The 16204-nt window shown below is 46.2% G+C and overlaps 1 protein-coding gene across 5 annotated transcripts in view; it reads left to right on the forward strand.

Moving 5' to 3' along the window:
- OGDH (oxoglutarate dehydrogenase) overlaps positions 1-16204 on the forward strand; it is an 82956-nt gene that overhangs the window by 48333 nt on the left and 18419 nt on the right. For all 5 annotated transcript variants that reach the window (XM_060787211.2, XM_060787213.2, XM_060787209.2 and 2 more), the window contains 6 exons: positions 372-518; positions 888-978; positions 9170-9349; positions 9752-9880; positions 11778-11957; positions 15248-15400. In XM_060787211.2, coding sequence (XP_060643194.2) covers positions 372-518; positions 888-978; positions 9170-9349; positions 9752-9880; positions 11778-11957; positions 15248-15400 — 880 coding nt within the window. The remainder of the gene's footprint in view (positions 1-371; positions 519-887; positions 979-9169; positions 9350-9751; positions 9881-11777; positions 11958-15247; positions 15401-16204) is intronic.

A 16204-nucleotide genomic window follows, 5' to 3' on the forward strand; every position in this document is an offset into this window, starting at 1 on the left:
TGCTCTATCCTCTATAACGAAAAGCCATCAGGATTTCCTCCTTCCTTTTGGTTGCCCAGCATTTTCTGATCTTCTTTCTTTATGGTGTCGTAAAACACCTCTCCCGCTTTTAGCGGTACCTAATTTCTCTAATCACAGCTAAAGCTATTTTTGAATTGCTTAGGTAAACAATGAGCTAGGCTGACAGTTGGCAGCTCACGCCTACCTGGGGTTTTGAACTTGCAACCTTTTGGTTGATAGATCTTATAATTGCTGATGATTTACCAACTGTGCTAAACCTCCATCACACAAAGGGTTTATATCTGTTGATATTAATGTATTTAAAATATCACCAAAGACTCTTCTAAAATCGCTAATTTTCTTTCTTCCAGATTTGAAGAGTTCCTGCATAGAAAGTGGTCTTCCGAAAAACGCTTTGGCTTGGAAGGCTGTGAGGTTTTGATCCCGGCTTTAAAGACAATAATTGACAAGTCAAGTGAAAAGGGAGTTGATTATGTGATCATGGGAATGCCTCATAGGTAATTTTCTTCTTGAGATCAGTTGGTTATTGCAAGAGAGCAAATATGTAGCATTCTGAAAATATGCTGGCTTGCGTTAAGGAGGCATCTTAGCTGTAGTCTCCACTTTTGTAATTTTGGGGCAATTGCTCTGCGTTGGCACACATTTTTTAAAAAATGGAAAGGACAAGTTGCTATTACATAGGGTTGCTGTGGAGGGAAACACAAAGACTATAGAGATCTTACTAAATTGTGATGGCAGTGGTAGGAGTTTGTTTCACCTAGAAATTGTATAATCCATTTTGCTGCAAGGAGCTATGTGGCAGAATAACTTCAAAGAATCTTGCCTCTGAGCAGAGTTTCTTGCTAAATATGGTTTTGGTTTTCTAGAGGCCGTCTGAATGTCCTTGCCAATGTTATCAGAAAGGAGTTGGAGCAGATTTTCTGCCAATTTGATTCCAAATTGGAGGCTGCAGATGAGGTGAGCTAAATTCCCTACTCTCAGGACAGTTGAAGGAGCAATTCACCACCAATAAAATATTCTCTCCTGCCAGTTGATCGAGGCAGAAAACCAAAATTCCTAACATTTCATCCGTTCCTCCCTTTTCCCCCACCTTCAATTTTATCCTCTCCTGTCTTGATAGCTGGTTGAGAATTTCCCTATTTCCAGAATGAAATATAATTTATACTTCATCTAATTTGCTGAGTATGTCATGAGTGGAGAATCTGCTTACAGAAAAGAAAGAAGTGCTCACAGGAACAGAGAAGAGCTCTATGCTTTATCAGACAGGAAACATAACAACAGACAAATGGGTTCTTCAAGTGGGTTAAGGTGGCTACAAAATCACTTTCTCAAAAAGGCTGGATTATATCTTTCATAATTGACATCAAGGAACAGAGTCAAGAAGATAATACCATTGGAATTTCAACATTTAATTCAAATTTGAAGATCATAAGAAATGTGAAGGATATCCAGAAAGTAAAGTTACAAGATTTTTTAAAAATACAAAGAATGAATTTTAATTAAATTTATATGGAGTGTAGCATAGGTATTACATTATTTTTCTTCGTGGCCTCTTTGAATGCACACATATGGAGAATGTGCGCCTGCGCAGGCTCCAACGGAAAACTTCCCAGTTTAAAACTTTTAAGTTTTGGCAGTAACCCCGCCCAGCCACCCGCAGGGCATAAAAGCGCCCTGCGCGCACACCCTGTAGTTCTTTTCTTTCCGCCGCTCAGCTCGCTCGGAAACTCCTTCAGTGTAAGCTCACAGCAGCCGCTCCCAATAACGACACAGGATGCCAATCCGTAATCAATCAGGAACTTATACTGCTGGACATTCATACACGAAGAAAGCCAGGATTGGCCGGCAGCCACGGTTCAACCCTTATATACCCTCCCTCACAATTGAATTCTCCCTTCCCGCCACCTGAGAATCCCGCGCAATATTCCCCGCCAAATGCCAACTGCCTCCCCCCAAGGCCACCAGCTGCACATCCTTATCAGCATCCCATGTCAGGATCCTGGTTTTTTGCGCCAAGACTCAAGGCCTGGAAACCGGTTCCTGACACTTCAGTAGTATGTCAACGACTAGATTCAAGCATTGCGTTCAATGCTCCAGGAAATTTCCTGACTCAGATAAACATTCTAAGTGTCTTCGCTGCCTCGGCGAAGAACACAATACCTCGACGTGTAGACATTGCCAGGCGCTCACGGCTCTATCGAGGAAAAATAGAGCCGCTCGACTTCGTACCCTCCTGTATGAGCAGACCTTAGCGCCTCAGCCTTCAACTTTTCCGGCAGCGATGTCTCAGCCTCCTTCGACCTCGACAGGTCCACCAATGAGACCTTCCTTGACGGTTTCGACCGCATCGAAGAGGCCTCGTAAACAGCCCTGCACGGTAACGACACAGACGGTACCGGCGAGACAACCCTCGACATCGAGCTCGGTGGCTTTGGTCCGGTCGACGAGATTGAACACGGCGATGCATCCTTCGACATCAGCCATGAGAATCGCCTTCAAAAGATCTCATGAGGAATCTCACCGAGCTCAGTCGACGTCGATTCCCATTACCCCGACCCCGGGGAAGTCTCTTCGCTCGCCTTCTCGGCCTCCAACGAAGAAGAGGCCTCAACCACGATCATCGTCTTCCTCCTCTTCGAGGAGAGTTACCCAGACGTCTTCGGCAACATCTTCGAGATCTTCGCCGATCCAACCAGCACAACAACAGGCCCCTCCTCCTGATCCGGTACCAGAGACCCAGCCGGAGGAGACTGAAACCCAGATCTCGCCAGGTCATTCGGTTTAGACAGTGATAGAGCTCCCATATCCACCCGCGAGACAAGAACTTTTCCCACCCCCTTCAACCCCTGAAAGGGGTCGGCAAACCACCAGACTGGCAAGAGCTGCACAGGCCTCAGCGTCTAAGCACCCACCACCACCACCTTCTCCGGTGGGAGTAGCCAGGCCGCAACCAATTCAAATGCAGCAATCCTCATCTTCTCATCATTCCGATGAGGAAGACCAGGATAAGGACATTCAGGACTCGATTCATTCCGAGTCCGTCCTCTCTCTCGGTATCGAGAGGTCGCCGACGCATGATGCATACGAAGCCGATCCGCCTTCCCTGACCGACAATGTCCGGGCTTTCGCGGATCAGATGGAGAGAATGGCCGAGACTTTGGGACTCGAGGTGAAGCAAACCTCAAAGGCCGTTACTGACCCTGTCTTCAGAAGGGTGCAGTCCGAGGCCCCACCGGCCCCCCTCTTACCTTTTCTACCTTACCTGCTGGAGGTCATCCAGTCATCCTGGAAGACACCATCGTCCATCCCACCAACCTCAAAACGCATCGAGGCTTGGTATCGTACCGACGACGATGGCCTGGAGTGGCTCAAGCATCACCCGGACCCAAATTCCGTGGTGGTTAAAGCTGCTCAATCTGGCAGACAATCTAATACCCCGTCGGACCGAGAGGGCAAACACTTCGATGCCGTCGGCAGAAAGCTATATTCTGGTGCCCTTCTTCTCTCACGAATGGCTAATTATGGAGCCTGTATGGGAGCATACCAGCAGATTATCTGGGAGAAGGCCCAACCTTTCATCGCCAAACTCTCCGATGAAGACCGAGCAGTCATGTCAGCTCTGTCTCAAGAAGCCACATCACTTGCACACCATCAGATGCAGATGGCAAAACATACCGGTGATACAGCGGGGAAGATGATAGCACATGCCGTAGCTATCAGGCGTCATTCCTGGCTTCGGTCATCGGGCCTCTCCACTTCTTCCCGCCAAGTGATTGAGGACCTCCCATTTGATGCCCTCGGTTTGTTCAATGCCGGGACCGATGATAAGCTTAAAGCTAATCAGGACTATAAGATCTTAGCGTCGAAATGTGGAATGGAAAATCAGTCCCATCCTCAGCGTACACGTTGGTTTAACTACCGGCACCACCGTGGCAACACTTACCGCCATCAGGCTGCCAGACAGACCTTTCACCTTTTGCTGACAGCTCAGCCTCAGCCGCAGCAACAGCAGCGTCGGCCACAACAGCCTCAGAGGTCGCGTGCCCGACAGACACCGACCAACAGCAACGCGAGACGTCGGGTTTGACGATTTTTCCGACGATACCGTTTCGACCTCAGATATTTGTCATCTCCACCATCCATTTGCCTCTCCAACCCTCCCAGACACCCGTCCGGCCATCACAACCTCAGTTTGGAGATCGCCTCGCGCACTTCTTCCAAAATTGGCAACGCATTACCTCAGATGCGTGGGTTTTGAAGGTTGTCAAAGAAGGCTACGCGTTACACTTCAAACAGCTGCCTCCGACGGGATGGGTGATAAAGATGGATCCTTCCCCCGCAATCTTGCAGGATGTCGAGTCCCTTCTGGCCAAAGGGGCAATCGAGAGGTCTCCCTCGCACTTAGACAATCGTGCCTTTTTCTCTCGGTACTTTATGGTACCAAAGCTGGATGGCTCCCTCCTCCCGATCCTAGACCTCAGGGCGCTCAACAAATTTATTCATGTCTCAAAATTCAGGATGGTGATGGTATCGTCGATAGCTCCGATGCTTCGTCGAGGCGATTACTTCGCGTCGATCGACCTCAGAGACGCTTATTTCCATTTAGCAATCAGAAGGTCTCACAGATGTTTCCTCTCATTCAAAGTGAAGGACCAGACATGTTCCTTCTCTGTCCTTCCATTCGGCCTCGGGACGGCACCAAGGACATTTACAAAGTGCATGGCTGTTGTCGCCGCTTACCTCCGACGACGGAAAATCCGCATTTTTCCGTATCTAGACGATTTGATATTAGCCTCAAAATCCCCAGACCTTTTAAAGAAGCAAATATTGTTGACTCTAGACCTTCTACAGAACCTCGGCCTCCAACTCAATGCCGAGAAATCACATCTTTCCCCGACAACATCGATAAAGTTTATCAGGGCGCACTTCGGCTTGATATCAGAGACTGTACCTCTCCCACTGACCAGATTCCAGGCCCTCCAGCAGGTGTTGCAACTCTGCAGGACCGCCACAAGCATCAGGGCAAGACACATCCAAGTCTTGCTGGGACACATCGCATCTACAGTAATGGTTACACCATTCGCCAGACTCTAGATGCGACCGCTTCAACGATGGTTCCTCGACAATTTCAATCCCTGTCGAGACTCAGACCTCAAAGTCCTGTCGATGCCGCCATCGGTCCGAAGAACACTGGCGTGGTGGACTCATCGACGAAACGTTTGTGTAGGCCTCCCCTTCCACCCCCAACAGCCGTCGGTCACTCTGACGACAGATTCTTCAACTTTCGCATGGGGTGCACACACAGGACATCTCTCGATCCAAGATGTCTGGTCCCCTCTAGAAAGACTGTACCATACCAACTATCTGGAGCTCCTAGCAATCCTCAAGGCGCTCAAGGCTTTCCTCCCAATCATGGCCGGCCACAGAGTCCAGGTTCAAACCGACAACATGGTGGCCATGTTTTATATAAACAAGCAGGGAGGCACGGGTTCCAGAAAACTCCTAAAATTATCGACGACGTTGTGGGAGTGGTGCCGCAAGCATGCAATCTTCCCGATGGCGATTCATCTGCCGGGCAAGTGGAACGACCAAGCCGATGCCCTCAGCCGCTCGACAACATCTCACAAGTGGAAGCTCGACCCGGAGATACTCTGAGAGGTCTTCGACCAGTGGGGTCTACCAACGATCGACTTGTTCGCCTCACCGGACAATCACCAGCTACCCCTGTTCGGAGCCCGTCTGCCCCAGGACAACATCACGGGGTGTCTCGGGGACGCTTTCCTGTTGGATGGGTCGACAGAGTTCCTGTATCTGTTCCCACCGATCCCGTTACTGCTCAGAGTCATCGAAAGAATCAACATGGCTCACTCCAATTGCATCCTGATTGCACCGGAGTGGCCCAGACAGATCTGATTTCCCACTCTTCTCCACATGTCCAACGGCCAGTTCGTCCGTCTTCCCCATCAACCGGACCTCCAGTTGAGAGAAGGCGGCCTCCTTCTCCATCCCGACGTCGGGTCTCTGCACCTCACGGCCTGGAGAATACTTCCATAGCGTCATTTACTCCTGAACTCCGCTCAATCCTTGAGGCGGCACACAAACCTTCGACATCAAGGGTGTATGCCTATCGCATTGGTCAGTTGAACAGTTTCCTTCAAGACCGTTCCTTAGATGAGTTTCCTCCATCGATACCGACAATTCTTGACTTTCTCCTGACGCTGGCTAACTAAAACCTGACTTTATCTTCGATAAAGTCTTCGATAAAGTCATATGTGGCAGCAATTTCATGGTACCTCCAGACACTAGAGCTACCCTCTTTGTTCCAGCACCACCTGATCAGAACTTTTATTAAAGGTTACACTCACCTGCATCCTCCGATACACCCACCCACTCCTGGTTGGAGTTTGGACCTTGTCTTATCCCACCTCTCGGGTCCTCCTTTCGAGCCTCTCGCCACGGTGGATTTCCGCCTCCTTTCCTGAAAGGTGGCGTTCCTTGTCGCCATCACGTCGTCCCGTCGTCCCTCTGAGTTGTCGGCTCTCCGGATCGACGAACCGTACATGGTGTTTCATGCTGACCGTGTGGTTCTGCGGACCGACATCACCTTCCTACCCAAGGTGGTGTCAGCTTTCCATATCAATGAAGACATTGTGCTTCCGGCCTTTTTCCAGGGCCCGTCTTCCTCTACTGAGAAAAGACTCCATACCCTCGACGTTCAGAGGGCACTTTTGTTTTACAGACAAAGAACTGCCTCGATACGAAAGACTCAAAGACTCTTTGTCGCTTATGCGACAGACAAGGTTGGACTACCTATCTCTTCCCAGCGTCTGTCTCGCTAGATTGCTGCTACTATTGAACTTTGTTACGAACTAGCTCACAAGCCTCCCCCGGTCTCGATTCGCCCGAGGTCGACACGGGCGGTGGCCGCCACTACGGCTTTCCTCGGGGGGTGCCGTTAGACTCCATCTGCAAGGCGGCCATTTAGTCGAACCCTATGACATTTGTCTCTCATTACCGATTGGACACTTGCTCCCGAAGGGACACTGCGTTTGGTCGAGCGATTTTGGCCTCTTGCCCTCCCTGAGATGTACCACTAACGCTGTGGGGTTTGAAGTCTTTGTTGTTGCACTCTTACTGTATGTAATACTGTGCCTTATTCTTGGTGAATATTTGTACCGTACGGTACCGAACCGTTGGAGTTTTTTATGTAACGTCGCTTTCTTGTTATGCAATGCCGTTTAATCATGATGTGCCTGTAAGTGTTATGTGCTTACATGTCATTCCAGTCCCTCCCTTCTCGCTGTTGATAAACAAAGTAAACACGCTTGGAGCTGGGATAAATGTACTTTTTATTCTGCAAAATGTTGTTGGAACAGTTGTTCTGGTTATTTCAACTCGACAGTACCCTTGTCACTTGCATGTGACACCTTTTCAGTTATGCAAGCTTTCAATAGTGCTATGCTTGTTCATCTTAATAAACATGTTTGGTCCCTAAGATTATTTTGGTGTCGGTTTGCTTCCCACCATCCGGGACTTCAGCTTGCTAGCTCTCCATTTGTGTGCATTCACAGAGGCCATGAAGAAAAATGGTAGGTTACTCACCTGTAACCATCTTTCTTCAAGCGGTCCTCTGTGAATCCACACAAACCCGCCCGGCCGTCCCCTCTTGCAAACCTTGTTTTTTCCTTGCTAAAGCGGCGTAGGAACTACAGGGTGTGCGCGCGGGGCGCTTTTATGCCCTGCGGGCGGCTGGGCAGGGTTACCGCCAAAACTTAAAAGTTTTAAACTGGGAAGTTTTCCGTTGGAGCCTGCACAGGCGCACATTCTCCATATGTGTGGATTCACAGAGGACCACTCGAAGAAAGATGGTTACAGGTGAGTAACCTACCATTTTCCCACATAACCATCATTCAGTTCAAAACATTTTGTCATCCTAGCAACAAGTTTTTTGATGCCTGTGTCATAGAAGTTTCCCGTCATCTTTTTCAGCCAGTTTGTCACTTCGATTTTCACCTCATTATTGTTGGAAAAGTGTTTTCCACCCAGGTGTTCCTTCAATTTAGTTAACAGATGATAGTCACTGGGTGCAAAATTGGAGCTGTGAGAGGGATGGCTTAAAACATCTCAAGCAAATGAAGTCACAACTCTTGGGTTGCATGAGCGGTGTGTGGACTCGCATTGTCATGCTGGAGACAGACACCTGCTGTCAGTATCCCACAGTTTGTTTTGGATGGCTCTGCAAAGTTTCTTCATGGTCTCACAGTATCTTGCAGCATTGATTGTTTCACCTCTTTCCAAAAATCAACGAACAGAACCCCTTTTCTGTCCCAAAACACTGACGCCACAATTTTTCTCGCGATGAATCTCAGTGGCGTTCATGCCCTTAGCATTTAGGTAGGGTATTACAATGAGAACTTTGCACTTGGCGGGAAATGGAACCAAGACACTCATCTCTAACCTTCACACAACATCAATCAATGAGTTACTGACAACTGGCACTGCTCATTCCTTCCGTAGGCTTCCCAGTACATTGCAGTGATACCATCTTCCCCTGAGAAAATTCCCCATGTGGGCTACGTGCCTTGCAACCTTACTTTCTGGATAACCCTCGTATTTGAATGCCAAATATGTTTTAGCAGTGAATTGATCCAAGGGTTCCCTCTGTTTCCATTAATTCTAATGAAAAGCATTATAGACTCAGAAAAGAGCTTCATTTTAAAAGAATGGAAAGTGAAGACACAACTTCCAGATCACTTCCTCTTATTTAAAAAGTCCTTTTCTGGACATAAAATAATCTTGGGAAGAGGCCAAGAGTGGCAAAAGCATCCTTTCCTCATAGTGAGCATTTGAGGACACTTTTTTTTAGTAAGTGTAACAGCCTTGCAAGGTTGCAAAGGCCAATGCAGTACTCTAACAATTATCTGTATAGATTAATTCAATAAAAACCTATCATGAAAACAGGTTGAAGTCACAGTACTCTACTTTTCTTTATTGTGATTTGTATGCTGTGCAGGCTCTGATTATTTTGTGTCCTTTCTGACCAGTTTATTCCTGTCTAAAGGAATACAGAGTAAATACTTTCTTTTTTGAAAAATGACATTACCAAAACCTCGAAGATCTTAACGTTAATCTTAGTGTCTTTTCTCAGGGCTCAGGTGATGTGAAGTATCATTTGGGAATGTATCACCGGAGAATTAATCGAGTTACGGACCGGACCATCACTCTTTCACTGGTTGCAAATCCTTCTCATTTGGAGGCTGCTGATCCAGTTGTTCAGGGCAAGACAAAGGCAGAGCAATTTTATTGTGGAGATACTGAAGGGAAAAAAGTAAGTAGTTACATATACATCCCTTTGCTTTTGTTTTTTCAGTTGGATTCCCAAGGATGACCAAACGTACTCCTTTGATACTGAAAGATAAATATTTTACATCTATCACAAATGGCTTCCTTCTGCAGTCAAAACATTCTCATTCTGTAGCATCGGTGTCAGTTATTTCATTGGACTTCAGCTCTCAAATACCCAAACCAATAGAAGTAGAATGTGATTTTCCTGCTTCTTGGCAGGGGGTTGGATTGGATGATCCACAAGGTCTCTTCCAAATCTATGATTCTAGAGGCTGTGCTGATGGTTGGATTTCATAAGCTGTATTTGAAAAAAGAAACTTTGCTAAGCTTTAATTCAGTTGTAGACATTTAGTTCATCATTATGATCTTGTTTTCCCCCTTGAAGGTGATGTCTATCCTTTTGCATGGAGATGCTGCTTTTGCTGGGCAAGGTATAGTTTATGAGACATTCCACTTGAGCGACCTGCCTTCCTATACAACACACGGGACAGTTCATGTGGTGGTAAACAACCAGGTAACTATGGATCCTTTTATTATTATAATGTCTCATCCTGTAGTTGTTTTTGTCTAATTTAAAACCCACCAGGAATATGATGATCATTTGAAATTTACCTCGTTAGAAAAGCCAATTGACATGTCATTTTGGTTATCAAGTGTTCCATTATTTAATAACATCTGCTTTTTGTCCCAAAATACCTGGATGGGCAAATTTAAATTATTTATTATTTGTTTATGTATTTACTTTATTTTTACCCATAGGACGCAAGGCAGCTCACAATACATTCAAAAACAGCAAATACAAACATTTGAATCTTCACCATTTTCCCTCATCCTGTTTGTCTTCTAACATTCCATAAAATGAGTCATACAACAGGATATTCGAGAAATCAGAAATGCTTCATTATTAGAGGAAGGATTTTTTTAAAGTTTTTAACTATTTCCTTTCTGTGAAAATACAACTTATTATGACATGACAAAATGTTGCGATTTCTTCCACATCTCTTTAGTTGTGTATGTTACATTTCTAGCTCTATGCAGCAAATGTTTAGAACAATTAAAAACAATTAAATATTGTGTCATGTATAATAAGTTAAAACACAGTTTAGAGACAATTAAAATTGCATTTAAAACTATATATCCTCCCCAACTCCCCAATCCTAAACAGATACCAGAATGAAACAGTCTGTCCTATAATGGTCGAATTTATAACCAATAGCAATTCTCCTTCCTTGATTTGATTGATGTAATTGAAATAATAGTCCAATTCAATGTTTCTCAGGGGCTCCTGGTGGTGCAATAGGTTAAATCGCTGAGCTACTCAACTTGCTGACCAAAAGGTTGGCAGGTAGAATTCGGGGAGCGGTATGAGCTCCCACTGTTAGTCCCAGCTTCTGTCAACCTAGCAGTTTGAAAACATGTAAATGTGAATAGATCAATAGGTACCGCTTCGGCAGGAAGGTAACGGTGTTCCATGTAGTCATGCTGGCCACATAACCTTGGAGGTGTCTATGGACAACACTAGCTCTTCATCTTATAAATTGAGATGAGCACCACCACCCAGAGTCGGACACGACTAGACTAATGTCAGGGGAAACCTTTATTATTTATTATTATTTAGTATACTTGTATACTGCATTTCTCAGCCTGTCGGTGACTCAAGGCGGTTTACCACAAGGCGGTTTACAACACATAATAGCAAAATACAAATTAAGTGTTAAAACAATATAAACCACAATAGGTAAAGGTAAAGGTTGTCCCCTGACATTAAGTCCAGTCATGTGTGACTCTGGGGTGTGGGGCTCATCTCCATTTCTAAGCCAAAGAGCCGGCGTTGTCCATAGACACCTCCAAGGTCATGTGGCCGGCATGACTGCATGGAGCGCCCTTACCTTCCCGCCAGTACCTATTGATCTACTAACATTTGCATGTTTTCGAACTGCTAGGTTGACAGAAGCTAGGGCTGAAAGCAGAAGCTCACGCCGCTCCCCGGAATCGAACCTGCAACCTTTTGGTCAACAAGCTCAGCAGCTCAGCGCTTTAACCCACTGTGCCACCGGGGGCTCCAATACCACAATAGAAACAATAAAAACCAACATCATATTTATGTTTACTCTATTGAATAAGTAGTGCATTTATGCACTAATATCAATAGAATCTAATTGATATCAGTGTGTAAATGCATTAATTATTAAATTAGCCTCATCGCTAGAATTAGTGTCAGGGGAAACTTTTACGTTTTATCTCAGTGCTTCTCAAACTGGCAATAACTGTTTTGGAAAAACATTTTTTTATATTCTACAATTTTTTTCAGTTGAAAGTGATAAATGAAGTCTCCATATACCTCTTATCCAACTCTTATTTACTTTGACAGTTACGTTTCTTTTTAAAAACAATGTTGTTGTCCTTTCCAGATTGGATTCACCACCGATCCCCGTATGGCTCGCTCTTCTCCGTACCCAACAGATGTAGCCCGAGTGGTTAATGCACCCATCTTCCACGTTAATGCCGATGATCCAGAGGCTGTGGTGTATGTCTGCAACGTGGCTGCTGAATGGCGCAGCACTTTCCACAAAGACGTAGTCGTGGATCTGGTAGGTGGTACTCTCATTTGTGGAGAGGAAATATTAGTAAATCTGTGGGGTGACCAAATGTGAGAAAACATTTAGGTATATTTATGTCTGGAGTATGCACTCTGAAAATCTCACATTTATTTATTTATTTTTCTATATTAAGAGATGTAATGTTATTTTTAGGATTTGCTAAGTATATAGACAAAGGGTCCCATCTACACTGCTATCTAATGCAGTTTTGAACTGCATTGTGTTAACACTGTAGACTTCTATTATCCAATTTAATGTCATTATGCCCAGACCAAAGAATATTGCTTCTATATATGCCACACCTTAAGTTTCATTTTGGAGGTGAAATGTGAGGTGAAAATCAAATGCATATACGTATAAATCTAATTCTCACAAAACATCTCATGTTACTTGATATGGTATGACAGTAGGTGCAGGCCAAACACTAGAGGGAGGTTGAGTCGGTGGGAGACTCGGCCCCCCTCTGACCTGCGGCCTATCCCCAGGCACACCTGTGACAGGTGACCAGTTTCCTCCCCTCCTACTCTGGTGTTGGTGAATGCTAGGTCCATAAGGAACAAAATTGCGACTATCAGGGATTTCCTTAATGATCAGGGAGCTGACCTAGTGTGTATCACAGAAACTTGGATCCAAGAGGGGGATGAGATCCTACTCCAGGAAATAACATCTCCAGGTTATGTAATCACTCACCAGATGCGGACTAGGAGGCGGGGGGTGGGGGGGGGGCTATGCTCTCCCAAGAAAGCTTCTCTCTTAGGGCAGTTCATGTGCTGAACATTTCTGGCATTGAAAGTGTTGGCCTGGTGTGGGATTTCTCTGAGAATGTGGCCTTTCTGCTGGTGTACCGTGCACCTAGCGCACCAGCAGACAGCCTATCCCAGCTGCTGGAGACTGTGTCGGAATGGTCCTTGAGATTTCCCAGACTTACTGTCTTGGGGGATTTCAATGTCCATGCTGATGCCGACTCTTGTTCATCAGCAGCTATAGACCTAGTGTCTACCATGGAGACACTAGGACTCTCGTTCTGTATTACTGGGCCCACACATCAAGCGGGACACATGCTAGACCTGATTTTCAGCGCAGGAATTTAAATGACCCAAGCCTCTACTATAGAGGTTCCATGGTCGGATCACTGTGCTCTGAGAGTCCGGTTGGAGCACGCCTACCCACCCTGCAAAGGCGCCGAGCCAATTTGGGCTTGCCCTAGGAGACTTATGGAACCTAGTAGGTTCCAGAATGCTCCGAGGGATCTGGAGCTTGCCAGTGACTCAATCGATGTGCAGGTGGACACATGGAACATCAGGCTATCCAATGCACTCGACGAGATCGCCCCTAAACGCCTTCTCCAACCCCGCCAAAATCGGTCTCCTTGGTTCACAGAGGAACTTCGACTGATGAAGCGGGAAAAAAGACGGCTAGAGGGCGTGTGGTGAGAACTCCGTGACGGAGCATCGAGATCAGCTTATGAGGCATTTAGGGAGTCCTATGAGCTTGCTATCACCGAGGCAAAGCGAGTATATTATGCTTCTTTGATAAAGTCTGCTAGCTCACGCCCAGCAAAATTGTTCAAAATAATTCGATCTCTAACGACGGTTCCAACCGTCCCAAAAAGCGGTGATCAGGCCCCTTCAGCCGAGGATTTTCAGAGCTATTTTGCAGACAAGATCTCGCTACTTCACCGGGACCTCCCTGCCACAATTGATACAGTGAGAGAACTTGAGACTCCGTGGCCTCTTGCTGGGCCCGTCCTTGACCAGTTCATCCCGCTGGACGCAGGGACTGTCGATAGGCTCATAGCTGCAGCTAGACCGACCTCTTGCCCCCTTGATCCATGTCCCTCTTGGTTGGTGAAATCCTGCTTGGAGGGATTACGTGACCCTCTGTTGAAGATCATAAACAGCTCCCTTGAGCAAGGAGTTTTTCCAGAGGGTTTAAAAGAGGCGGTGGTCTCTCCCCTGCTGAAGAAACCAGATTTAGATCCTTCAGTTCCCTCCAGTCCGGCTTCTCTTCCAGTCCGGCTTCCGTGCGGGGCATGGGACAGAGACTGTGCTGGTCTCCATCATGGATCACCTTCGATGCCAGCTTGACCAGGGCGGGTCAGCGCTGCTTGTGTTATTGGATCTCACAGCAGCATTTGACACAGTCGACCACAATCTTTTGACCCACTGCCTTGCTGTTGCTGGAGTCAGGGGGACAGCTTTAAACTGGCTGTCCTCCTTTCTTCACAACCGTGGACAGCGAGTGGAGAGGGGAGGCCTGGTCTCTGAGAGGTCCCCTCTATCTTGTGGGGTTCCTCAGGGGGCCATTCTCTCCCCTCTGTTGTTTAACATCTATATGCGACCACTTGCTCAGCTGGTTCGAGGTTTTGGGCTTGAGTGTTACCAGTATGCTGATGACACTCAGCTTGTGCTGAAGATGGAAGGCCGACCGGACTCTGTACCCGATTGTTTCCATCAGTGCCTCGAGGCCGTTACTGGATGGCTGCGTGCCAGCAGGTTGAGGGTGAATCCAGCAAAGACGGAGATCCTATGGCTGGGTCAACCAGGCAGTGGGGATATCCAGCTGCTTACCCTGGATGGCGATGCGCTACGCCCGTCACCATTGGTAAAGAGTCTGGGAATCCTTTTGGACCCTCTGCTGACGATGGAGGCCCAGGTCTCCGCCATTAGCAGAACCGCCTTTTTTCATCTGCGGCAGGCTAGACGGCTGGCCCCCTACCTGTCCAGGGACGACCTAGCTACGGTGATCCAAGCTACAGTCATCTCAAGACTGGACTACTGTAATGCCCTCTATATTGGCCTTCCTCTGTCGGTGATCCGGAAGCTCAAGCTGGTACAAAACGCAGCTGCTCGGCTTCTTGCGGGAACTCCAATGAGATGCCACATAACACCAATCTTACTGCAGCTGCATTGGTTACCAATTGACCACCGGATCACTTTCAAAGTGATGGTACTCACCTTTAAGGCCTTGCATGGTCTGGGGCCGATGTACCGTGCCTTGCGGGATTTATTAGCTTTCCGCAGGGCATGCAAGACATATCTATTTCGACGGGCCTTTGATCTCTGATTGTTTTTAAATTGTTTTAAATTGTTTTAAATTGTGTTCGATTTTAACCTGTTCTTGTAAGCCGCTCCGAGCCCCAGGGGAGTGGCGGCATATAAGTTCAAATAATTAATAAATTAATAAATTAATAAATTACTTAATAATCTTGGAAATATATTTTTGTCTGCAAACTAACATTGGAGAGGTTGACATAGTCAGCTTTTCTTGAAATATACTAGGTATGCTACAGGAGAAATGGGCACAATGAGATGGATGAGCCAATGTTCACCCAGCCACTGATGTACAAACAAATCCGGAAGCAGAAGCCTGTGCTGCAAAAATATGCTGAGACTCTAGTTTCACAAGGAGTGGTAAATCAACCTGAGTATGAGGTACTTTCATTTATGGCTTGGTCATCAATTCTAATTCTAGTCACCCATCATAACCTTCTACACATGCTTAATAAACTGCTTTATTGTCTCTCTCTCCCCCTCCCTATATATATATATATGCATGTGTGTGTGTGCGTGTGTCTGTCTACTGATTAAATGGTCAAGGATGAGAAAACTAAGTAATGTCAAAAGTTGGTTTTTTTTCGTGTCAGGAGCGACTTGAGAAACTGCAAGTCGCTTCTGGTGTGAGAGAATTGGCCGTCTCCAAGGACGTTGCCCAGGGACGCCCAGATATTTTACCATCCTTTGGGAGGCTTCTCTCATATCCTGCATGAGAAGCTGGAGCTGAATGACAGAAGCTCACTCCGCTCCCTGGATTCAAACGGCCGATCTTTCAGTCAGCAATCCTACCGGCACAAGGGTTTCACCAGGGGCTCCAATGTCAGAAGTGCACACTAAAAATTGCAAGTGCAGCTCTGTAGTGTAGCGGCTCTCTGATGCTAGAATAGGGCAAAATAATCTGTCCAGTACTGGAAGATGCAGCATCTAAAAATGAAAACGTAAGGAAAACAATCTGTGTAAATGATAGATAAATAGAAAGTAGAAGAAGCACTTTTTTAGTCAGAGAGGATGAAGCTGTCAGCATGGCATCTAAAATGTGAATATTATTAAGACCATTGTTGTTGTTGTGTGCGTCCAAGTCATTTCTAACTTATGGTGACCCTAAATATAATCATTTTCTTGGAATAAAACCCTCTATCTTGTTTCGTTTTATCCTTCCTCTCCCCTTTCCCCCACTTTATT

The sequence above is a fragment of the Anolis sagrei genome, chromosome 7 (assembly GCF_037176765.1).
Source record: "Anolis sagrei isolate rAnoSag1 chromosome 7, rAnoSag1.mat, whole genome shotgun sequence".
Classification (NCBI taxonomy): Eukaryota; Metazoa; Chordata; class Lepidosauria; order Squamata; family Dactyloidae; genus Anolis; species Anolis sagrei.